Below are 24,992 nucleotides of genomic sequence, written 5' to 3' on the forward strand. Positions count from 1 at the left end.
TTTTGAGACATTTCACTGCTGCCTGATCGATCGGCATCTGAAAAGACGGTGTTTAGAGAAAATCTGGAGGGAAATCGGGCCATATTTCAAGGCAAAACCACATATTTGTCAACCTGTCAGCTAACGTTAGCGTTCAACCATTTGTTAGCTCACGTTACTGTTCGATCGTGTTACACACAAAAGTAAAATGGTTAAAAGTTAATTTCTAAAATATCTGTGCACATCTTGGACACCTTTATTTAAGCCTGGAAGTAAAAACACATTGTATGTAATCAAACGGTAACGTTAGCTAGGATGCAGTTGAATGCTAACATTAGCGGTTTACTAACAGTACTAACGGAACTCATGATTTTGACTTTTTTCTCATAATTTTGACTTTTTATCTCATAATTTAGACTTTTTTCTCATAATTAAGGCTTTTTCTCATAATTAAGACTTTTTTCTCATGATTTTGACTTTTTTTCTCATTATTTTGACTTTTTATCTAAACATTTAGACTTTTTTCCTCATGATTTTGACTTTTTTTTAATCTCATAATTTCTACATTTTAATCTCATTATTATGATTTACCAGGGGAACATTTTTTTCATCAAGCTTAGTTTTCTTGTCTTGTTTTTAACCGGCAGAAATGGGCCTCCATATATCGTCCATTGTCACTAAACAATGGAAAAAGCCTACTTGTACCAACACATCAAAATCATTCAAACCAACAAGAGAAATGTATCTTAACAAGAACACCTAAAACATTACAGTGAGGGTAAAACTCCTCATTCAAACCCTTTGGCTTTAATGTTTGTGATCAATGCATCAAAAACACTACATTATTAACATTCACACAGATACATCGGCTGCATCGTGTTCAGGTGCTGCTCCCTGTTATGTTGTGATTGTGTGTCACACGCTGAGTTACTGCCTGAAGGAAAACCTGCAGATGATTTGAATGATATCTGAGAGCTGAAACCACGTCTCACTCTGACTTCCAGGGAACTCACGCATACTTGTTTGTCAGGTGGAGTAAAATATTACCATGAATTTCTAGCGATTGCATAACAGTAGACTGCGTGTATGTGTCTGCTTCAGTCACTCACTCTGGTAGTTATGTTTAATATTAAAGAGATGGATTAGTTATTCATATAGTGGAACATAGAGCGGTGCAGCAATGACGTATTTTTGTAGGCTAACCTGGAAGTTAACATCACCCTGGTTCCCTTGTGAAGAAACCTATCGGATTTTTTTTATTGGATTTTGGATTATCGCCAAAAATAAATGTAAATGCACAAGTTGTAAAGTTAGAGGTAGAATAGTTTGTAACTAAAGTCGTCCTGTAAAGACGGACTGGTCTCCATGTTCGGTGACGACAACTTCTGCAGTCTCATTTAGCCACCTGTTAGCAGCCGCCGCTTTTAAGACACGTAAGCGCTTTATAATTTAATTGTGGGACATTTAATGAGGTATTTTATGTCGTAGAACAAAACGTGTCAATCTCTTAAACCACAGACCCTATCTCAGACATTTAACAATTAAAAAAAACTGACTGTGAGACGAGGGAGTGTGAAAATGCTAACCGATTTCCAGGTTTTAGGACTCATTACTACACCGGTCTATAACGTTGATAGTGACTCTTCTCTAGCGCCACATAGTGGACACAGGAAGTGACACTGAACTGCTTCATGCTGTGTGTAAAACGTTCGGTAACTGGAATAACCCTGAGTGAAGAGTACAGCAAGAGAAATATAAGTCTATAATGTATGTGACCTTCAGGGTGTCTCATGATGTCTGTGCAGCAGCTCTGCAGGAAGCTTAACCTGTTGAAGCTTCAGGCCGTGATAGACTGGGATACTGCTGCATGTGGTCGCTCCACATTTGAGCTACAGGTGCACCAGGAGGACAAACAGTAGTTCTCTTAATTTGGTCAGTTACGTCACTGTGGCGGTCAATTTCTAAAAAACAAGAGACATTTCTAATCTATGTTTAGATTTTGATTATCTTGATTTTTAAGTTAGTTACTTGTAATCCCATTTCCGGTCGTCTCATACTGAAGATATTTAGTTCTTGGTGTAGTTCACACTGATTTTGGTTTAAGATTCTATGATTTCATTTTATTTAGCTTTTTCTTTTTCTTTCTCTTTTTCTCTTCTCTATTTACATTTTGTGACCTTATTAAATAATAATAAATGCTCTGATTTTGACATTTTATTCCTTGGAGTGGTGTTATTTTTTGTTTTTTTTAATCAAATCAAACTCTAAGAAAACACCTTTGAAAACATTGTCATTTTAAATTAATCAATAGTGAATAGGACCATTTAATCCTCCAGATTATCCGGGAATTGTTGACCATTTACACTCGTCAAAATGAGTTAGGAATGCTGAGATATCTTAAGTGTTTCACTTGATTGTTTATTCTGTGACATATCTACATTTTTATCTGGTGTTTTGCGAATATTTTTAGTCCCCAAAAGTAATGCGACACATTTTATTTGACTTTTATCGTATATCCATGCACATACACCCATATCCCAGGCTAATTCAGGTGTGCACTTTATTGTTCAACCTACCCCTTAAGTAAAAGTACAGAGGTATTATCATCATATCTTAAAAAGCAATGACGTGCTAGCTGCAAAATAGATGAAGTGGAGTTAAAAACTCAAATATTTGCACGCAGGTAGAAGCAGCCGGTAAGTAGAAGCACAAACAGCCTCAGGATGCGCTTAAACAGACGTCATTACTTCAATAAATATTACTTAGTTACTTTCCAGCATTTACTGAAATGTCTTAAAAACACATTTCAGTCATTATAACACCAACAAAACACTTTTTTCCCCCATAAAATCACTTATAAGCACCATATTTCACCTGTGAGTCAAACAGGTGGGAGAGGTTGAGGGGGGGGGGGGGGGACTGGGGGACTGGGTGGTTGTCCCAGGAGACGCCCTCTGATTGGATGACGGTGACGTTCTGATGGGAGGTGGAAGATTATAAATGCAGCGATGGCGGAAACAAACGGCTGGTTGTTTGATGCCAGTTATAACGGTTCGACCCTCCCAGGCACGACGCGTCTCCTCAGAGTCCAGTTGAGCTTATTCCTCTTTCAAGATGAACAGAACCATCCTCCAGATTTTTGCAGTCGGAATCTGCTTTGCAATCGGTAAGAAAAAATTTAATATTTACACTTTTTTTTTTTTTTTTTTTTTTTTTCAAATGCACGTTTTTTTGTTATTATTTTCGCGCCGTTAACTCGTGGTTAAACGCCTAAAAACAGCCTGTTTATAACTTTTGCTCATATTTGTTAGAGAGAAGGTTTAAAAGCTGTTCCACCACTAAATCCACGGTTTTTTACATGGAGTTTGGTGTGACTCTTTTGTTGAGGTTCGTTTCCGCAGTGTGCGCAGAAATCCTGTGTTCAGAATGACTTTTTCTTATTATTTATTTAGCTTTTACATCATTAGATAAGTCTGTTGATTTTTTTTCAGATTTGGCATCTGCATGGAGCTTTTTTTGTGTGTTTTACATGACTTAATTCAAAAAAGGCTCAACTCGACGTTATTTTCCTGTCAAACACGTTTTGTTGGAGTTAAAAACGTTATTTAGGTTATGGGAGGTGTGCTCCATGTTTTTAATGTTTGCTGGCTCAGTGATGAAGCTCGGGGCTGTTTGACTGGGTGTGTTCATGTCTCACACCAGTGGTGTGTTCACATCCTTTTAGGGCCAGCGGGGCCCCCCATAAAAAATGTGGCCACCCTTTTGATAAATATGATAATTTGACTTGTGGTTTGGTTACTGACACGTCATGATGCTATCTTTCCCTGTTTTGTGGTTATTGTTGACTCACTGAGCTCATTTGACTTTTTCAGATTAGCCCATGTGATAATATCGCCTGTTTGTTTGTCATATTCAAATATCATCGTCACAAACAAAAAAACTGTTGAAATAGCTAGCTTAAAGTAATGATATAGCAGATGATGGACCTATTTCAAAAATAGGGCTAGTTAGCTACAAAAAGTTGAAATAGTTAGCCAGAGGAAATAGACGAACAGCTAGCTGAAAGTAATAGAAAACACTCAGCTAAATGGTTAGCTAACAGTTGAAAAAGTTAGGTAAAAGTGTTAAAATAATGAGTAGTTGCCTAGTTGAAACGGTTAGCTAAAAGTAAAGAACAAACAGTTGAAATAGGGCTGGTTAGCTAAAAGTAGGCTAATAGTCGAAGTAGTTAGCTAAAAGTAATGCTCCTGAGCTACAGCCGAACTGTTAACAGATGAACAGTTAGCTGAAAGTAATGGAAAAACACTTGAAACAGTTAGCTAAATGGTTAGCTAACAGTTATGAATAAACAGTTGAAATAGTCTGCTAAAACTAGACTTATGGACAAGTTTTGACATAATTAGCTAACAAAAACGGACACAAAGTTGACACAGCTGAAAGTAGTAATGAGGATTCACTGGTTTTCTGCATCATAACTCACAACAAACTAAATATTTGGGGACTGTTATGTGGGCTGAAATTTTAAAGAGGGCGACTGTGACTCTGTTAATCAATAATCACCAGTTTCCTGACATTGTATAGACGAGGTTTAAGCAACAGATACAACGCAACACAGAATGAGTTACTGATTCCCACAGATGAAGCAGAGTTTACCCTCCTTTGCACATCCCAGGATTTACTCTAATGCTGTTATTACAGGATGGGGTGAGGCAGCCTGTTTGTGGTACAAAGATGTTCCAGACGTTATTAAAAGGCTGAATCATGTCCCAACCTGCCGGCTATTGCATGAGAAATTCCTCACCTTGTAAGAATTGAGGCTTTGCCCAAGTTTCAAATTCCACTTCTACAGAGGGTCTGTGCCTGGGGGCACTGCCGAGGCCATTTGTTGTGCTATTATTGTGTTTTGAGGGCTATTGTAGTCAGGATCCCCTCAGCTGTGTTTTTTTTTTCGTCTCCTGTTTCAAACCACACCCTTTCTAGTGGCGACTATGATCCCATCCTAGCTGCTTTTACATACAATCCAGTGATAACTCTGACCTTTAAGCCTTCGAATCCGTTAACTTAAATAGTTGTTTGTGACACTAGTGTGATTCACAAATGCAGATAATTACATAGTGAGGTTTCGAATCTCCCTGTACAAGCGACCATGAGGGATGTTTGTGGGTGTGTGGACTCTGGCGAGAAGTAGATTTTAGATGGTGGTCTGGTTGGCTTTTGAAGTCAACATGTTACAGGCTACTGAGAGGTTTCCCTGAGCACCCAGCTGCTAGAAAAATAGACAAACATATTTTTTTCCTCTGTAATCCAGATGTCAGTAAATTCCTTAAGTTGGGAGGAGAAAGTGCAGAGAGGCTGTTAACTGAAGAAGACCTTCTGAGATACTTTTTACCCATTGCCTTGTCCAGCTCTATTAAAAGATGTTCTTTCTAATGGACAAACCAGCTAAAAGTAATGAGTTAACAGATTGAATAGTTGGCTAAAAGTAAATAGGGCTAGTTAGCTTAAAAGTCATAGACAAACAGTTGAAATAGTTAGCCAAAGTTAATGGAAAAGTTAGCTGAAAGTAACAGTACAACACTTGAAACTATTCGCTAAATGTTTAGCTAACAGTAATGAATAAACTGTTGATATAGCTGCTTAAAAGTAGCCAATAATTAGCAAAAAGTAAATGGGGCTGGTTAGCCAAAAGTAATGGACGAACAGTTGAGACGGTTAGCTTATGGTAATAAACATTGGCTGAAAGTATGGAAAAACTGCTGAAACAGCTGGCTAAAAGTAGCCTAATGGACAAATGTTTGAAAGTTAGCTAGCTGAAAAGATGAACAGTTGATTTGGTTACTAACACATCATGATGCTATTTTTTCCTGGTTGTTTCCTGTATTGTTGTTTGTTGACTCACTGAGCTCATTTGACTTTTTCAGATTAGCCCATGTGATAATATCGCCTGTTTGTTTGACATATCCAAACATCATTGGATGATGGTTAGCTTAAGGTAATAAACGTTGGCTGAAAGTATGGAAAAACTGTTGAAACAGGTGGCTAAAAGTAGCCTAATGGACAAATGTTTGAAAGTTAGCTAGCTGTAAAGATGAACAGTTGAAATAAGGCTAGTTAGCTAAAGGTAATTGACAAGCAGTCAGCTGTAAGTAATGGAAAAACAGCTGAAACAGTTAGCTAAATGTTTAGCTAACAGTAATGAATAAACAGTTGAAATAGCTGCCTAAAAGTAGCCAATAATTAGCTCAAAGTAAACGGGGCTAGTTAGCTAAAAGTAATAGAGGAACAGTTGCGATAGTTAGCTAAAGGTAATGGGCGTTAGCTGACAGTATGAAAAGACAATTGAAAAAGTTAGCTAGCTGAAAAGATGAACAATTGAAATGGGGCCAGTTAGCTAAAAGTAATGGACGAACAGTTGGAATACTTAGCTAAAGGTGATGGACAAACGGTAAGCTGAAAGTAAGGGAAAAACACTTGAAATAGTTAGCTGAATGGTTAGCTAAAAGACATGAATAAACACTTGAAAAGGTTGCTTAAAAGTAGCCATATGGATAAACAGTTGTAAAAGTTAGCTTACTAAAAAGATGAACAATTGAAATGGGGCTAGTGAGCTATAAGTACTGGACAAACAGCTGAAAGTAGTGGAAAAACACATGAAATGGTTAGCTGAATGGAATAAATAACTTAATTAGTTGCCTAAAAGTAGCCTAATGGACAAACAGTTAAAAGCTAAAAATAAATCCAACAAACTCAATCTGAGCTGTCGTAATTAGGCGAGGCCTATCTGATTAATCTATTAGCCATCTTTCCCTCACAAAGATAGTATAAACTATGTAAACCCAGTAAAATCCAAAACTGACACCAGAATTAACTTCTTATGCAGGCTGGACACCCAAATATAAGATCTCTAATGTCATTATCCTTCATCTCATCTCTACCAAACACGTTTTAAGTTATATTTTCTTAATCTGTCAAACATTTCCTCTGGCTACTGTTCCCATCAGTCTGGCTGCTCCCATCCTTCAAGGACGTCGTCTCCGTGAGCTTTAAATCAACTTTACATCCAAATGCAAACCAAGAATATTTGCACAACGCAGCCGACCCTCATTATACTTTATACAAACATGTTTGCGTATTCGTCTCACGCAACGGCGGCACCTCTCAACTCTCAGTTTGGTTTGGTGTTTTAGGCGCATGAGTCACATTGTGAGTGTAATTTCAGCTTGTTGGTGACTGTTTTTGTTGCACACAGAAACATGAGAATAATACAAAGCTTTCAAAACATGGACTGATACCCGGGCGTGTTGCTGTTGGTCACAGTTGGATAGATTCATGTCGGTGGTTATGACGAAATGTTGTCACTAGAAACATCACTTGTTTGAAGAAGAAAGAAACTATTTTGAAGTCCTTTATGAAACAAGGGTGCCCTCAGGGGGGAGGCTTTGGTACTGATACCACACTATCAGCCACATCAGAGCTCTGATGCATCTGTATTCACTCTCTTGTATTAGAAACTGAACGGCTGATGCTCCAGGGTTTGTAGTTGAGGCGACTGAGCAGTAGAGGGCAGAATAAGGCTGAGTCTGCACATCGAGGGTGATGAGTAATGTGCCACACCTCAGAGCTCAAACACTCGCAGCATACAGTTGATTACCTTTTCTTTTATTCAGTTTTAGGCAGAGAAACCCACCAAGTACTCAACTATCATCTTCAAAAGTCACTTTACTGAAGAAACGGTGCTCGTGTAACTTAACTAGACTCATTTATTGAAGTTATTAATCGCACCACGCCTTAATTTTAAACTTTTTAAACTTAATTTGAAACAATTTCTGTTGTTTCTTCACATTTAAGCCTGAAAATCTTCATGACTTAGCTCAGATATACATGATAAAAAGAACAAAAAGTACAGATTTTGATTGTAAATGCTACATTTTCTCCCTCACATTCACCCCTCAGAAAGTAAAGTATAATTTTCAAGTATTATGTATTGCCTTGCTCTTTTTTAAATAAAACAATCAGCCTAGAAAAAAGGATATACATCTTTATAAATACCTTCTTTTTTTTTCCAACTTTAAAGTATGTTGTTTCTGCGTCTCTTCCCTTGGAGGAGAAAACTCAAATGCTTTAGTACAACTGTGAGCTACTTCTACTGTTTCTATTTTATCTACATGTCCGACATATACTGTACATTTTACTCCACTACATTACTTTGATTAATAAAGTCACTTATTACTTTGCAGATTGAGATTTTATATACAAAATATATGACTTTAACTCACATTTTATCCACCTGGGCAGGTCTTAATCTACCTGATTTGATAGCCTCATACTGTACGTACTGGAAACTCTGCTGTAGATACATAATGTATATAAATATATATAGATATAACTTGTTAGATATAATATCAATTTGCTGGTTACTGTGACAGTTGGTGTCGGACATTTTTCAGGACTTCCGGCGAGTCGTCCTCACTGAAAGGCCGTGGCTGCTTTTCTCAGGCGTGTCCTCTATGTTATGCAAGAGTGTAACAGTGTGTGTTTGTTTGTTTGTTTTTCACCTCTTATGGAGAGAAGTTTATTTAATTCACGCTAAACAACTTGTAAACAACTGGAGTAAATCAGGGATGCCCCCCAAATTTTGGCCCACCAGATATTTCTTAGTGAAAACCATTAAGAGTCTAAATAATCGAATAGTTTACTCATTAAAGCTCTTGCCAATTAATGATTTTTATATTTTAAAATAACTTTAAAAGATATATAAAAGGAAGGAAGCCATGTCATTTTGTGGATTTAGCATTCAGTCTTTATCAAGTATGTTTTCATCTGTGTGGAGGGTGTTGACGATGGTGTGGTAAGTTTCCAGTCAAGACAGAATTGATTTGAACTACCTGCACTTGAACAACACGTACCAGGACGAAGGTTTTTGACGTGCATGAGAGAGAAAAAATGTCACACCTGTACTTTTTACCAACAAATGAACCCTGCAGACATGTAGCGCTACATGTAACGTGCCAATCTTATCTGCCTCTTTTATCCAGAACCGGATCTTTTAAAGAAAAGTCCTGTTGTGTCTAGAATCTGTTGCAAACAAAGTCTGGCTGTAACTGAACACGATTAGCTTAACTGTCCCCGTGCAACCGCGTTGAACTCCCCTCACCTCCACAGTGATTTTTTTTGCAGAAATGCAGATTTGTTTTTGCATTAATGACCCAGTAGTGTTTCGAGGATCAGGTCAGACTTGATTTCAGATGTCTCCTCCCAGACAGCAGCCAGGGAAAACGGTGACGTGAGCAACATGTCAGTCAGCATTGCAGAGCGATGAAGTCAGGTGCCAGGTGTGGCGGCACCGAGGTCATGTGACACTTTGGTACTCGGTGATTTAACTTGTATTGCTGGTTATAAGTGAAAAATCCAGTTATTATCTACTCGACTCATTCTGATGATTTTTAGTCCACAAAACATTTCTGTAGCTTCACAGTAAAAACAGCTTTGCATAATTGTCCTAATCAACTGAAGTAGATGAAGACTGAGTGGATAATGACTGAATTTTAATTTTGGGGTGAACTTATCCTTTAAGACATGAGTCACAGAACATTATTGCAGAGAAAGTGAGTCAGATATCTGATATCGGTGCATTTTTTTTGACACATTTCTGGAGGTTTTTAGTCAGATAAAGACATTTTTCTTTCATCATCTGTTTCATCTTGTATTTTTTTAACTGAATGTTTGAGAATATCTGTTATTAGGAGCAATGAGACGACATGACGGTCGGCAAAAAGTCTCTAAATTGTGAGCTCTACTTGAACTCAGGTGTAACCGAAACCGGCGTGACAGGGGTGTGGAGCACACAAAGGTGTAGGTGTGTCAGGATTATCCCGCAAGATTGTGATTGAAATGGCGCTGATCCACAGGATCATATGACTTCTATTTTGTCACATGTTTATGAATCTCTTGACACATTTGTTTGTTTTAATTTTTGTGCTGGAGTTTAGTAACTTGTGGTGTTTCTCAATTCTCCTCCATTAACTCGTGTTCGTACCGCAGACGTGACATAGGTCGAGCTGAAAATATCACTGCATGTGACTCTTGAGTGTGATGTGATGTGTGGACGGTATTACACACAAGTAGAGGAGTTACTCAGCTGGAAAAAATGTTGATCAATTCATGAGTCAGCTCAGCAAACATGTGAACAATACAGCAATAAATCTTTAGAAAAATAATACTTTTGCTTTGTCAAATATTGAATTAGCCGTCACCTCTACTTGAGTAACTGCTTCACACGTTAGCCTGTGTGAATGAAAACTTAAGCTTCAATGTGAGACTATGCTAACGTGATATTATTCATTATTTCTGAAAGAAGAAGAAATGGCACGTTGTTCTTCTTAAAGATAAAGATATATGTTTATATCTCCAGATTTTAATTTGAAACTGCATCAAATACCAGCAACCTTAATATGCCTGATGCTTACATCATGGTCCATGCAATATTCCTTGAGAAATAAATGAAAATGTCAACAAAAAAAATGGCCTGTCTCTCAATGTTAAGGAAATTGAGGAAAAAATTCCCGGATCCGCACCAAAACTTCTTGAGGTCTATTCTGGGCCGAGACCGATCCTGCATACAAGTTTCATGGAAATCTGTTGAGTAGTTTTTGTGTAATCCCTGTCGCAAACCAACAAAACGTCATTTTTCATGTGTTTCCAACGCAAAATTACAATTATGATGAAACTAAGGAAGGAAATTAATGAAAAATATTGTATTTAACAATTTTAGTCAACAGATTAAAATAGATGACGAAACAAAAACAGATATTATACATCACATATATATATTTTATCTCATAACATATGTATATGTATGTACGCATTTATATATAAACAGTGTTGTAATTCTGTCTCTACAAAATAGCAGCACATCGTCTCTCGACAGACAGATCTGATCGTGTCTACTCGTCTCTTAAAGAGAAACTATAATCACTCAGTCCGACCTCGTCTTTGTCTTTCTCAGGCTCTTATCAGTCAGTGTTTGTCGGCCTGTCTGTTTGAGGACTATCACTCGGTTCCTTTACACTCAGGCATTTTAAAGCTACACCCTCACTTAGTCTGGTATGACCAGCAGTTAACGGTAATGTTAGCAAAGAGTCAGATAAGATACGAAGCCGTTTCCTCTTCTGTCCGTACCACCGTTTGCACTATCATGTTGTACTCGCCACTTGTGCGCTTTAAAGTTTTGTTAACCTTTTTTCTTTGGAGAGCCAAAACCTAAAATTTGATGGTGAGCTCGGGCTAAAAGCAACATGTTGTTCTGTGTTGTTACGACACAAAATGGTACAAGGATCCTAATTAACCTGAAGTGAATGACTTCCTTTGCAAAGTGTCTCTGCCTGTCGTGCTCGGATTATGAGAAACAATTAATAATAAGGAATCCTGAATATTTTAAGGCTATTTTACCAATTATATGAATCCATGTCCACATACCAACCCTCATCATGGCGTGCAAATCTGAGATGGGAGGGATTTTCCCTGCTGAGTCTTTAGAGTCATTGCGAAAGGCCTCATCGTACGCTGCAGGAGCTGAATATTGTATTAATTTTATTTTTTTTAACAGTTGTGCTGAGAGTTTAGTAATTACGACGTTACAGTTTCGATCTTACAGTGATTTTTACTTTTCCGCTTCAGGTGGCACTGGTGCAAATTCACAAAATTGAGGCGACATATATGAATTTTATTTAAGAGGAGGGACTAATAAACTTACTCTAACTCTTTTTAATGGTTTTAAATCACCGAGTGAATCTTGAGCAAACAATAAAGAAGAACAGGGAACATTACAGACACTTTTTATTGTAGTTTTTAGGATTACCGTGTGTACTTTCCGTCACAGCTCCAGTCTCGGCCTCATTCTGTAAACTGGAGCGACTGGTTCCAACAACAACAGTTTCACCAGAGTTCCCTCCAGTTCTTCAGTATCTCCCCTCCCATCTAATCATAGAGTAACAAATGAGGTTTACAGGTGCCCATTAGCTCCTCAGGTGTTCCTGAGACACATTATTCTACGATATAAGTATTTTGTATCACCTTGACTGACTTTTGTTGGAGGTTTTGAGCTACAATCCTTTTAGCTGTTGGACCTTTTTGTCTGTATAAAGACACAGCTGGCACGCCGACCGTGTTAAAACGTGATTTTAGTGTTATATCTCTAACATTTTGGGACGTGTTAGGGAAGGATTTTAAAAAAGAAAGAAAATCAAAGCAGCAGAGGCCGAGATATCCTGACTTCATGTTCCCAATACAGCTCGAAAACACTAAAAATCCTCCTTTTCTGGTAAAAGCCTATTCGGCACAATTAATTATGTCTGTCTCGAAGCACAAACATCTTATTATTTCATTACAAAAGTTTTAACCGAGGCTGTTTAAGCAGGGGGATTTTATGAAATCAAACCGACAACCTACGTAAGTTTAAATACACAAAGTGGAGGAAAAAACATAAAAAAGTTCATTGTTCTGACGCATTTAAAAGCTTTGAATTTCAGACATGGGGAACGACCAAAGTCCGGCCCCTCTTGGCACATCCAGACTGGTAATTTTAACCAGAATTTGAGACTTGCAGTGTGGTCAGATTGTTTTTGGTGGACACTTAATTCCCACAATCCAGAGCACAAAGGAAAAACACAAAACAAATGTTGGACGGTGGCCTGAAAGTTTCAGGAAGATCAGAGAAATTAATTCCCATCAACATAAATTAAATTCCAAACTTTGATTGATGTGCGTGTGCATACCTGCCTGTCTTAGATCACCTGTTCTCATCACCTGTATGTTGCGTCACACTAATATAAAATTAAGTTTAAAATCAATGAAGTTCCCCATTTTTTTAAAGCTGTGGTTGTGAGTTAATTGTTGCCATTTTTTATTGCTTATTCGGTAGCTGTGTGATTTTTATTTATTGAAATTTAATTCCTGCGTCCCTTTTTATTTCCTGATGTTTGAATTTGTTCATGTTGCATGTCGTGCACTGTGCACGTGAGCTCGTTCCAGTTGGCCAAAGGCAAGCTTATGTCAACATAGCATGACTGTAAACCCAGTTTACCCAGATGCAAACTAATAATTAAATGTTACAGGGTTTAAGCAGGGTTAAAGACTGTGGTAACATGTAGCAGCTGTTAAATGTAACTCGTAAAATGGCTCAGGTTTGTTTTATGCAGCTGAAAATCCAGAATTTGTCTGAAGGTTTTGCTTGAATCAGAGGAGATGACCTCCAGGTGATACCAAGAGCTGGTATGACGTTGACCATTAACCTCCTCTGTATCACAGGTCAAAGGTCACCCACTTGTCTTGCCCACAATTATAGTATAGAGATCCTGTCTAAATGCCAAACTGCACCATCTAAGTGGATGGTAAACACTGAAACAGTCTCTGTTCTCAGCAAAAGCTTTAATTTCAGACGAACATGAAAAGATGTTTACTTGAATGCAGACATTTCTGTTTTAACTTCCTAATTATAGCCTGTTGCTAACCCGACTATTCGTCTTGTTTCCCCGCTCCCTTCCCATCAATCTCTCTCGATAACAGGTCAAGCTCTGCAGTGCTACAAATGCACCATTGGTGTTGGAGATCTGTGCATTACCAGCACAATCACCTGTGAAAGTGGAGAACACTGCTACAGTGGTGAAGGGAAAGCAGGTAAGGTGACTAAAAAATCTCACTGGACGACATTCTCAGAAAAGGTTTTCATAGACACTCAGATGACACTCAGCCAGCTCTCAAAGTGCAGCTCTAAAGCACAACCTCATGCTTGTGAAAGCATCATTATCAAAATAATTAAACTGGTCGATCAACAGAAAGCTTTGCAAGAAAGCAACCAGAAAAATAAAAAAAACATCCTCCGTCATTTAATACGCTAGTTAGAAAGTGAACAGAGGTTAAGATGGTTAGCTAAAAGAATTGGATGAACAGTTTAAAAAGTCAACGTAAATTAGCTGTTGAAATAGTTGGCTAAGAATAATGTGAAACATAGTTTAAGTAGCTGGCTAAAAACTGTTGTAGTTAGCTAAAAGCTGTTGTAATAGTTAGCTCTTTAAATAGTTGATGTTGAAGTAATGTTTAAAATAGTTAGCTTTAAATAAGCAGTTGTAATAGTTTTCTTAACGTTATAATACAGTTATAATAGTTGCAGATATAGACACAAACACATGTGGGGCTTTATGTTTATATCAGGCGTGACAGATCACAGAAGTGCCTCTTACCATTCTGAGATAGTTACTGAAGTGTTTTGAAATGGAGATTATGATCGCTGATGTCTGTCTTCACTCACAGTAGATATACTCAAGTATCCACAGGCTCTCCTTTAAGATGTTGGCGTTAAATAATGCTTCCAGTCTAAGTCTGACAGCTGATTCATAATATCTTGACTGCCTATTTCCAAAATGGATTTAAAGGTTTGTTGTTTGTCCAAAAACAACAATAGCGGCTCCTCAAGTGGTTAGCATAGACGCTAACATAGCATCTGTTATATCATCACCTGGAGAGTTTAAAAACCCGGGAATCCCCAAAACTTGAGTAAGAAGGTCTTCACCCTTTAGCAACATGCAGTGTATGAGTGCATACCACTCACTCTGCAAGCCAACCAACCATTTAAGCCCAACACAAAGAACAATAGACACTAACAGTGATCGTGTGTTTGTTGTCTCTCCACAGCTGGCGTGGTGGATATCAAGAGGAAGGGCTGTCTAGCAGTGGCCGAGTGCAACAAGACCAAAGATGTGAACATCCCCGGCACCAGTGCCAATTCTACCACCCTCTACAGTCTGACCAAGACGTGCTGCGACACCGACCTGTGCAACGCCGCGCCCGGTCTGCCCGGGACCTCCGGGCTCAGCCTGGCTCTGGCCACCGTCAGTGCTCTGTTTGTGGCCAACATCCTGGTTTGACAGCAAACCAGATGACATAGAGTGAATACACACTTATAAAACACACATACAGGCCTTGTGTGTACTATCCTCAAGGTGTATTGCACTTTTTTAAATTTCGCACGTGTTTATGTCGGTTAAAATTAAATTCCCTCTTTTCTATGTATAATTTTAGTTGTTATTGGGCAATTTAAAGGAGACATATTGTGCCCTCCGTCTGAAATGTTTTGTTTTAGCTGCCTGTCTCTTTAAGACCTAGTCTGCTCTGATTGGTCAGCTCACACATGTCTGAACCAGCACCGCTAACAACAACAGGAGCGGCTGTGCTAAATCAATTCGTATGTGCCAAACAAGCCGCCAGGCAAAAACTATATAAATGTGTGATGTGGTGACGTAGCGTGATGTCACAAAGTCACAGAATTAAAGGCGGGGCTACTGACGAGGCATTTCAGGAGCAGTGTTTTCTGTAGGAGAGAGGAGCTTCTGTTGATGCGGACTTGGGCCTTTTTTTTTTTTACTTTAAAGATGTTTTACATGCACAAGAATGTATAAAACAGTGAAGGAAAGAAAAATAAGAAAAAAAAGCATAATATGTCTCCTTTAAAATGTAAAACAAGCATGTAACACTGACATCAGAGATGATTTAAAGTCCATATCATATATTTAAACTGCCCTGCGATTAACTTTCACCACTTGATTGAGCAGTAAGTTAAATTACAGGGCTGTCGGTGTCACCAGCTGAATTACACGCCAGGCATTTCATTGTATAGCTCCAGTAAATCACTTAAAGGAATAGTCCGACATATTGTGAGATATGCTCATCCACCTTTTGAGCCAAGAGTTGGATGAGGAGGTTGGTACCACCCTTTTTATCTGTCTGACGCTTAGCTTAGCTTAGCATAAAGACTGGAAACAGAGGGAAACAATTAGCCCGGCTCTGTCTGAAGGCAAAAGGTTTGCCTGTAAGTTGTGTTTATCACACAGAGCTTTAAAGGTGTTGTAAGCTTATTGTTTACCATTGGAAAGAGCTAGGCTAGCTGCTTCCATCTGTTTCCAGTTTTTATGCTAAGCTAACCTTATCGGGCTTCATGTTATCCACACCTACATGAAGAAGGGGAATGTGCATATTTCTCATAATGCTGAACTAGCCCTTTAATTTATTGCATTTGACCCACTGTATTGTCATTTCAGATATAAATATATAGAGATTTCAAAGCTTCTATGAACATTTCATTTATTGGTTTGCTTTGTGTTCACTTTATTAACATGTAGCTAACATGCTGTAAATTGTCTCTTGGTTTATGTCTGGTACTGTCTGGAAACATGTTTCTTTTTGACACAAATAGCTTCTACAGTTCTGCGTTTAACCTGTTTTATTTTTGATATTTGTGACAAATCCACACTGCACGTTACTCCCTTAAATGTGGGGGTACAAGCTTTGGTTTATCTTTGCTAGTTGAATGTAATATGTAGGGAGAAGGTAATGAAATTGATTGATTTATATTGAGATTGCAGCAATTTGAAATCTGTCAGGATCGATCTGTTCGACAAGAATCATTAAAGATGAGTTACATTCCTGAAACTGACTCTTTTGGCATTAGTTTCCGAAAAAGAAAAACGTGTAGACATGAATGTTCGTGTAAAAATTGACAATGTAGACAATTTAAAGAATGCAATAAACATCCAAACTGGGGAAAATGACTTCTGTGTGGTGGATATTTGGATTTAGTTTCCTCCTTCCGGTCTTGATGTCACTCGGCTCGTTGTCATCCTGCAGGACCGACCAGTTCTCCAGGTTTTGGTGCCCCACGGCAGGGAAACCACTGGGCTACTGCTGGCATGAAGGTGCTGTCCCGAAGCTCGGTTTTGGCAGCAGAACTGACATATTTTGTCTTTGTGCAAATTAAAGATTTAGAGTTGAAACCTGAGAAAATCATCATGAAGGAGGTTTTTCAAATAGTATTTCCTAAGTCAGATGTGATCTGGAGGCTTTAGTGAGGTAAAAGTCTGGAGATGGTCGTGAGAAAATTGTGTTTTTAAAATATGAACCAACGTCCTTATGTTACTTAGTGGTTTTCTCCAGATTTTCTCATCAGTAGAGGGATGAAATACCGTAGACTCGACCCTTATCGTCAGAATAAATGGTAGAAACTTAAATATTTGAATTGCCATGATCACGGATGGAGATGGACCGACTTTTTCTGTAAAAATTGTCAGTTTTGAAGCCACAAAAACGACTAGAACTTAATAATATCCAGTGGTGAGACTCGAACAGTCGGCTGTTTGGCAGCCTCGTTGGCTTGTTATAACGCCACAACCATCCCTTTGTCAACTGGTTGGTTGGTTAATGTTGAGAAAATAATCATTCAATCATCTTTCAGGAAGATTTGATGCTTTTCTGCGTCACATCTGACAGTAAACTGAATATTTCTTGAAGCCACTTTTTGCATTTTTACCTTTTTTTTCTGAGGGTTTCAATCAAAACAATGGAGATTGAGACTGAGACTAGAACCTGAAAGACGGGCTGCACCTCTCGTGGTATTCACTGAGCTCTTTCTCAACACATCATCGTTGACATCCCTCGTCTTTACTGGCTGATCACCTGAAGGAATGCTGATGAAGACAAAAGGCTTGAAAACCCCCCTTTTTCCCCTCCCATCCACCTGTCACACTGTATAAATCCCCGGCCTCACCACACAAGCTCATCAGTTCGTACTTCACTCAGCATCTGATCACCTGAGAGGATTTTTTTGTCTTAAAGCCGAAACAAGAACCGAACCGACACATCAAGATGGGAAAGATCCTATTTGGAGTCATTGCAGTTGTTGCATCTATCATGCTGGGTAAGTTTTGACAAAAACATCTGGCAAACCTTCTGGCAGTGGTTAAGATATTTTAAGACTTTTTGACAAAAATAGGAGGAAACTCTTGTCTTCTCTGTTTTGTTTAAAGCTTTGATATATGTGTATATATATTGAAATTATATAAATAAGACAAGAATGCAAATATCACAGGTAAATTCAACTGTCAAGTAATTTTGTCTGCAAAAAACTGCATTCTTATCGCAAAATCTTCATCTTCATCACACGATGAAGTTACAAATTTCAGGTTTTCTGAAGCGACTTTTTAAATCAGTTGTCGGTTCAACTTTATTATTGAAAAAAAAACTATTTTGAAACTTGAAATTCCCTTTAACTTCCATCGAATTGGGCTGAAAACAAAAAATCTTGGAAGCAAATATCTCAATATGCTTCAGCAACCAGAGGAAATTGTGACATTGTTGTCTTTGTTTGATTTGATTTAGGTTGAACCGACCATTTTTAAACAAAATTACACTAAAAAGCTACTTTAAGTCCCCACTGAATACCATCCTTTCACACCTAATATTTTCCTCACCAGTAAAGATTCAGATCATCTTGGCATCTCCCGATGTGTCAGTTAGAGATTGATTGATGTATTGAAACCTGGGCGCGGTCCAGCGATGTTTAGTCACAAACAACACTGGGTGTGGTGGTAGTACAAAACACTTGCTGCTGTAAAAGTAAAGTACATTACACAGTTTTCGAGGTGTGTTCATGTTGATATCAAAAATATGAACCACTGAAATCAATTAAAGCAAGAAAAGTCGGTGTTTAACGTGTGTTAAGCTCATTTCCTTCAAATATCTGATGACTACTGTGGAAATTCAGTACACACAATATGAAATATTGATATTTGTATTCATGTGCATGTGTATTTGTGTGTTTCAGTGGAGTCCCTGACCTGCAACCAATGCCAGTTTGGCGTGTTAGGTTTCTGCCTCAGCAATACTGAGGTAACCTGTGCAACCAACACCAGCCAGTGCTTCAGTGGAAAAACAAGTAGGTCTCCTCCTGATTGCCTAAAAGCTCACACCCTTCCCATTTAAACATTACATCACAGCACAGGCATGATTCAGTTAAAAACACTCCCAAATAAGTCTGAAAGTGAGAGAAAGTGTATTTTTAAAGCATGTTAACACATCAGCAGCACAAGTAAATGTAGTTAAATGAAGTACCAGTACCTTAAAAATGTGTTATTGTCCTTCCTCTTTCTAACACGACCATTTCTCCTCAGCCTTCCCATCAATCTCCTCCGCCGTGGGCTTCAACACGCTGGGCTGCATTGAGAGCACTTCCTGCAACGTTACCACCAACAACACCATCATTGGTGTCGAATACAAGTCCGTGGTCACCTGCTGCGAAACAAACACGTGCAACACTGTTGCGCTAAGCGGCGCCCCGTCCACCAAGATGACCTTTACCGCCGCCATCGGTGCAGCCGTCCTGGCCTCCGTGTGGGGAAGCATGCTGTAACATGTCTCTTCCTAAATCAACAAAACAGCAGCGGCCGACGTTTACAGGACCAACAGCAACATCCAAAATAGACCATTTGGACATTATGAGTTTATAAGTATGATTATTTATATGCTCATGTGCTGTAACACTCTTTATTTTCCATAACCATAAGGTCTTGTCATGTCAAGGAATAACTTCAAGCTATATAACAACTAAGGTGACCATCGTGGGAGTTGAACAATGGGATGTTTCAGGGAAACATTGAGTTTGTAAATCTTCCAGACCGTTGTCTTGCCTTTTTTTTTTTTTTATTGTATTTTATTTATCCTTTTAACTACTTTGTGTCTTACAGGACAAAACTTTGTTGTGAAAATAAAGAAAATCTTTTACACTTATTCCCTCTGCCACTTGCTCTTGCTTCAACAACATCCATCCTTTAATACTTGCTTATCCTTTGAGGGTCTTTACTGACCAGTGAAAAGTAGCTGTAAATAAAAACTGTTAAAATAATAGATCGTTTGGTATTAAAAACTTTTTACCACACGCCTGCCCTAGCCTGTTAGTAGTGCTACGCTAACCAAGACATAAAGTTAGCTCTACAATTTAGGTAAAAATGAGTATTAAGTGTCCCAAAATAACAACCAGCAGTGCAGGTGAAAAGCACAGACGTCCCTCCGACCCCCCAAAAGTAACGTTCACATAACAAACAGCATTTGGTTACAGTGTAAACAGGCAAAACCTCCCAGCGAACCAACAATGGGTATCAGCTGTCACCATGTCACCATTGGCAGTGAAACGCCAAACCCACGCCAAACTGATCACTAAAGCATTGATCACAGCTTCTGACAAATATTTACAATTCATTAAAGACACATTAACAATGTGAGCTGTCTTATCTTAAAATGAGTGTTTCCTCCTTTACCAGAAGCTGCGCAAAACGTGCCACCGCCCTCCAGTCGGCTGTCAGATGTAGCAAAAACTTTCAGCTTATTATTTCAGTGGTTGTAATGTATCCATTGCTCTGGGCTAAAAGTAATGAATACATAGTTAGCTAAAAGTAATCATAAACAGTTTAAGTAGTTAGCTAAAAGTAATGAATAAACATTTGAAGAAGGCAAAGTTAGCTCAAAGTACACTAAGCGATTAAATGTCCAGATCTGTCAGTTCAGCCCGGCACTACTTGACCAAACCAACCTATATGTGGATGATTCAGTTGTTTAAAAGTGTAACAGTTTCATTTCATATAGGCCTGATTAAAGTGTTAAATAGGCCCAGCGAGGGCTGGAAACGGCTTTTCTAAGGTCTGTACTGTAAAAGCTTCAGTTCATTTTGCAGGAATGCCCCGCCCCTGACAAACTTTCTTATCACTCCTGTTGATGTGGATGACTGATTACTCCCTAGAGTATATAAGATGTTGACCATGAGTCATTGTTCCCTCAAACCTCAATCCAGAGCTTTTGAAACAGTCAGATCTTAACAAACCGAGACTTCTCGCTGGTATATTTCACCTGTAGGAACATCCAAGAACATCACGATGAACACATTTCTGTGGAGCTGTGGAGCATTACTGATGCTGTTTGTTACAGGTAGGAGTGTTTTTTTTACTGTATTTCTTTAGATGGAGATCATCACCTTTCTGTGTTTTGCTTAAATCAAGGTCAGTAAGATTTTAAGCTTGTTAAATCACGTTCAGGAATTATTTGAAAGGTTCTCACGCTTCTGAAACTCACGAGAAATTCATGAAAAACTTTTTTTTTCGACAACTGCAAGTCTTAAATTCACAAACTCTTAATCTTATTGGACCCATGTAGTCTCCATACACTGTGTAGAAATGGGATATGCTGCCATGATACGTGTTGTCAGAGCAGGACTGTGCTGTAATTTAGTTTAATTACATTTTTAATTTGCGATGTTATTTGAAGCAAGCAGAAGGAAAGGCCTATACGCACCTATACTCGAGAAACATCGAGAGAAAATCACATCAGCTCATCGTATTTTATTTGCATTTTTTGACCAAAAACACTGTTTCTATGTTTATCTTGAAAACAAGTTGCTGCTAAATATAATGTTTTAATTGATAATCATGATGATAATGATGATGATTGGTTGGAGGAAGAAACCTGAAAACAGCTCAAAATTTGAGCAAATATAAACCACAACTTTCTTTATGTAGCTCAAGAATATGTATGTGTGCTGTTTCTGTTGCTTGCATCAAAGTCATATCCTGGATTGAAGATAATGATCTTTAGCGAGTGTTCACCTTGACAGGTTATGAAAAAAAAGTGAATGTGTACTTTGTGATTACAGCAGGTGATTGTTTGACAAAGGTGGAACTTAATGCAGTCAGATATTTGTGCCTATTGACTCAACTTTGTTTCCTTTGTTGTGTGATAAAGGATTTATACTCCGAGATCCAAAAACATTTCTTCTTTACAATTTTCGTTTTGTTGTCGTCTCCTCTCACAGTGGAGTCCCTCAGATGTAACACCTGTGATGTCAGCATCCTCGGCTCCTGCCTCGGCGCAACTCCTGTAAACTGCTCCACAACTCAGAACATGTGCTACAGCGGCGTTGCCAGTAAGATGAACAATGGATGCCCAATGATTTAATAATAATTCATCCACCTCTGAAATACTTCATGACCACAGAGACATAAAAAACAGGGAAATTGGAAATTGAAAATTGATTTCTTTTCATTCTGAATTAATGAATTTTGAATTCTGGCTTACCTTGTCAAAAAGCTGCTAAATCTCAGAGATTTTAAATAATTTGGTTTTCAATTCAAACTTTTAAATTCCCAATGTGCACCGTATACCGTCAGATGCTCTCGTACTCCAAACGTAATAAAACAAAAAATGTAGACAGCAAAACAATCAAATTTAAAGATACTTCACAATCAACATCACAACAATCTAACATGTTATATCACATGTGAAAAACATGTAAAATTAACTTACATAATGAATAAATTCACTCGCCACACGTTTATCCACATGTACATATCGAGAGGAAAAACATACTTTAATAGCAGTGATAACATTTAAAGGAATGACTGACTGAATAAATGAGTTAATGTTGTTCCTGTTGAAGGAAATAATTGATTAAATGGTTGATAGATGAGAAATAAACTGATTGATGCAAAGACTGTATCTTCTCAAATAAAAAATGTCAAAATAGAAGCCGGGTCTCAAATAATGGCCGGGAAAAAACAAGGATGGATAAACTTCTGGTGGCTGTCATATTATGTATAATAATGTATATTTTGAATTCTTATTAATGTTAATAAATTCAAGTTAGCATGCTAACTTGAAAACTAGCTCTGGAGTTATGCTGCCCCCTGTGGTTTTGGAGCTGCCGTTGATTTCTGGCAATATTCTACAAACTACACCTTTAAGCATTGTTGAACATCTTTTATGATTAAGTAGGTTTGAAACAACGCGTTGCTCAAACAGGTCTTTGAAAAGATGACTGAACTGGAAAAGTTTGAGGGTTACTTATTTCAAGGCTAAAAGTCATAACAGCAAATGTGTGAGTGTTAAAGTTAACAATCCTGTTTTTTGGACTCTCTAATCAGATTGATTTCAGTTGCATGGAAGAAATATTGTCTATGTAACCACAGCTAATGAGTTTTTCACAACACCTACCAGGAAATGTTTAACAATAAAGCCCTAAAGAAATGCTAGAGGGCTTTTCAATTTGAAATGGATACAGGAAGTGAAAATAGATTCAGGTTTCCAGGAATGCCGGACATCCAGATTATGTTTCTGTGGCCATGTGGTTATCTACCATCACATATTATATTTCACATATGAATAACTGAATGACAGATGCTTTATTTGCACAAGTATATTACGTTTAGCTAGAATTTAGATTATATGTATCAGAACAATCAAATTTAAAGAGATCAGAATCAGCTGTCAAAACTTCTGTGTAAACCTTCTTCAGGTCATTAACATACCTAAATTCCCAGACACAAAATTGAGCTCATGACCTCTGTGCTCTCAGTTTATGAAAAAATAATCACACTAAAGATACCATGTCTCGTCTTTCCTGCTTCCAGCGTTTACTGGTGACCAGTTGCCAGTCCATGCAAAAGGCTGCATAGAAGCAACTGCCTGCATAAATGTGACGAATGTGCCCATCCTGTCCATTAACTACACCATCATCAGGCACTGCTGCACCACCGACCTGTGTAACGCAGCCGCCTCCGTCCAGCTGCCTCTGACTGCAGCTCTGGGAGCTGTGCTGGTTGCTCTCTGGAGCCAATGGGTCCTTTAAAGAGGCAGAAGAGGAGGAAGAAAATGGGATGCTGCACATTTTCATTTAAAATGTCATCACTTTTGTCCTTTGATTTCTTGAATATACTTAAAATAGCACTTGCAATATGTCAACGTCCCCATGTAACGCATTATAATTCACAATTCGCATACATTTAAACACCTCGTAAGCTAAAAATGAGACATGCACAAGATATACAGGCTAGATTTTGTTGTGAATCATTTTATATTCATTCAATCCTAAAACTGATTATTGCTAAAATAAATTATTTCCATTTTAGTTGTGTGTGTTTATTGGAACTCTACTTTCTGATTCATATGATGGGATATGATAGATGATAACCAAAATAAGCATTTCAGCATTTTGAGGAATTTTAATTTGTCGCTGTCTTGCTGAGAGTAAGATGAGAAGATTCATACTGCTCTAATGTTTGTATGGTAAAAATGAAGCTACTGCCAGTAGCTTTTAGCTTAGCATAAAGACTGGAAACAAGGGGAAACAGCTACAGTTTATTTAAAGGTAAAATATGTAAGAATTCTGCATTAAAATGTCTAAAAACGACTAGATCTTTGTTATATTGACCACAAAATCATTGTTTACTCACCCCAAACAGCCAGACCACTTAACTGTACATTAGCCGGAAGCTAACATTAGCAAGCAACGACACACCCCCAGGTTGTGTGTGAGTGTCTGTGTGTTTAAACTCAGGTCAACTCTCACTGAATTCAGCACTCACCAGAGACTCTGGTTCTCTCTCTTCTTTTTCTCTCTCCGTCACGTTGTTACTGTACGTTTCCCCTCCAGCTCCAATCAGTCAACATTATAGTAAATATAATCTGACACGGCACCTGACTCTCACCTCCAGAGCTAGCCAGCTAGCTACCTTTGTTGTTTTGTAAAAACCGACTAACGATCACAAGAAAACTTGATCTGACATTTGGTAAATGCTTTTCGCCTTATTCACTTACTTGCCCAGTGTGAGATGATATTGATAAGGCTGTCCGTTCTGTGTGATGCTACAGCCAGCAGCCAGTTAGCTTAGCTTAGCATAAAAAATGAAAACAAAAAACTGTAAATTTGTTTTTTTCAAATGAGATACATGTTCATTAGTAATCTTTAGAGGTGCTGGTAGATGACTTATGGACAGAGCCAAGCTAGCTGTTTCCCCCTTGTTTTCAGGCTTATGTTAAGCGAAGCTAATCAGCTGCTGCCTGTAGCTTCAAATTTAGCCTCCCGTACAAAAATGTGAGTGGTATCAATTTTCTTATCTAACTCTTTATAACTCAAATACGTTTCTGAAAACATTGAACTATTCTTCTAAAAAAACATAATTAATAGCAGGTGTTTTCAGGACTTTTAAACATTTTTTATACTTTCTGCTTGTTAGTTTTGTAATAATTTCTATGATTATATTATTTTTATACCCTCAAATAAAGGGAGTGTCTCCTCTTTGACAACAAACAATCCCAGTATCTGTTGCATAATCGTCTATTATTGACTGAAGCTTTGGTCTCTGTTG

The 24,992-nt window shown here is 38.1% G+C and overlaps 1 protein-coding gene across 1 annotated transcript; it reads left to right on the forward strand.

Moving 5' to 3' along the window:
- Nucleotides 1-3,005: 3,005 nt before the first annotated feature.
- On the forward strand, nt 3,006-16,580 carry lye (lymphocyte antigen-6, epidermis). The gene is made up of 3 exons (XM_073484049.1): nt 3,006-3,145; nt 13,543-13,653; nt 14,668-16,580. Exons 1-3 carry the CDS (start codon nt 3,094-3,096, stop codon nt 14,898-14,900), a joined length of 396 nt encoding a protein of 131 aa, XP_073340150.1. The 5' UTR covers nt 3,006-3,093; the 3' UTR covers nt 14,901-16,580.
- The last annotated feature ends 8,412 nt before the right edge of the window (nt 16,581-24,992 follow it).

This window comes from Pagrus major, chromosome 16 (genome assembly GCF_040436345.1).
Source record: "Pagrus major chromosome 16, Pma_NU_1.0".
In the NCBI taxonomy this organism is placed as follows: domain Eukaryota; kingdom Metazoa; phylum Chordata; class Actinopteri; order Spariformes; family Sparidae; genus Pagrus; species Pagrus major.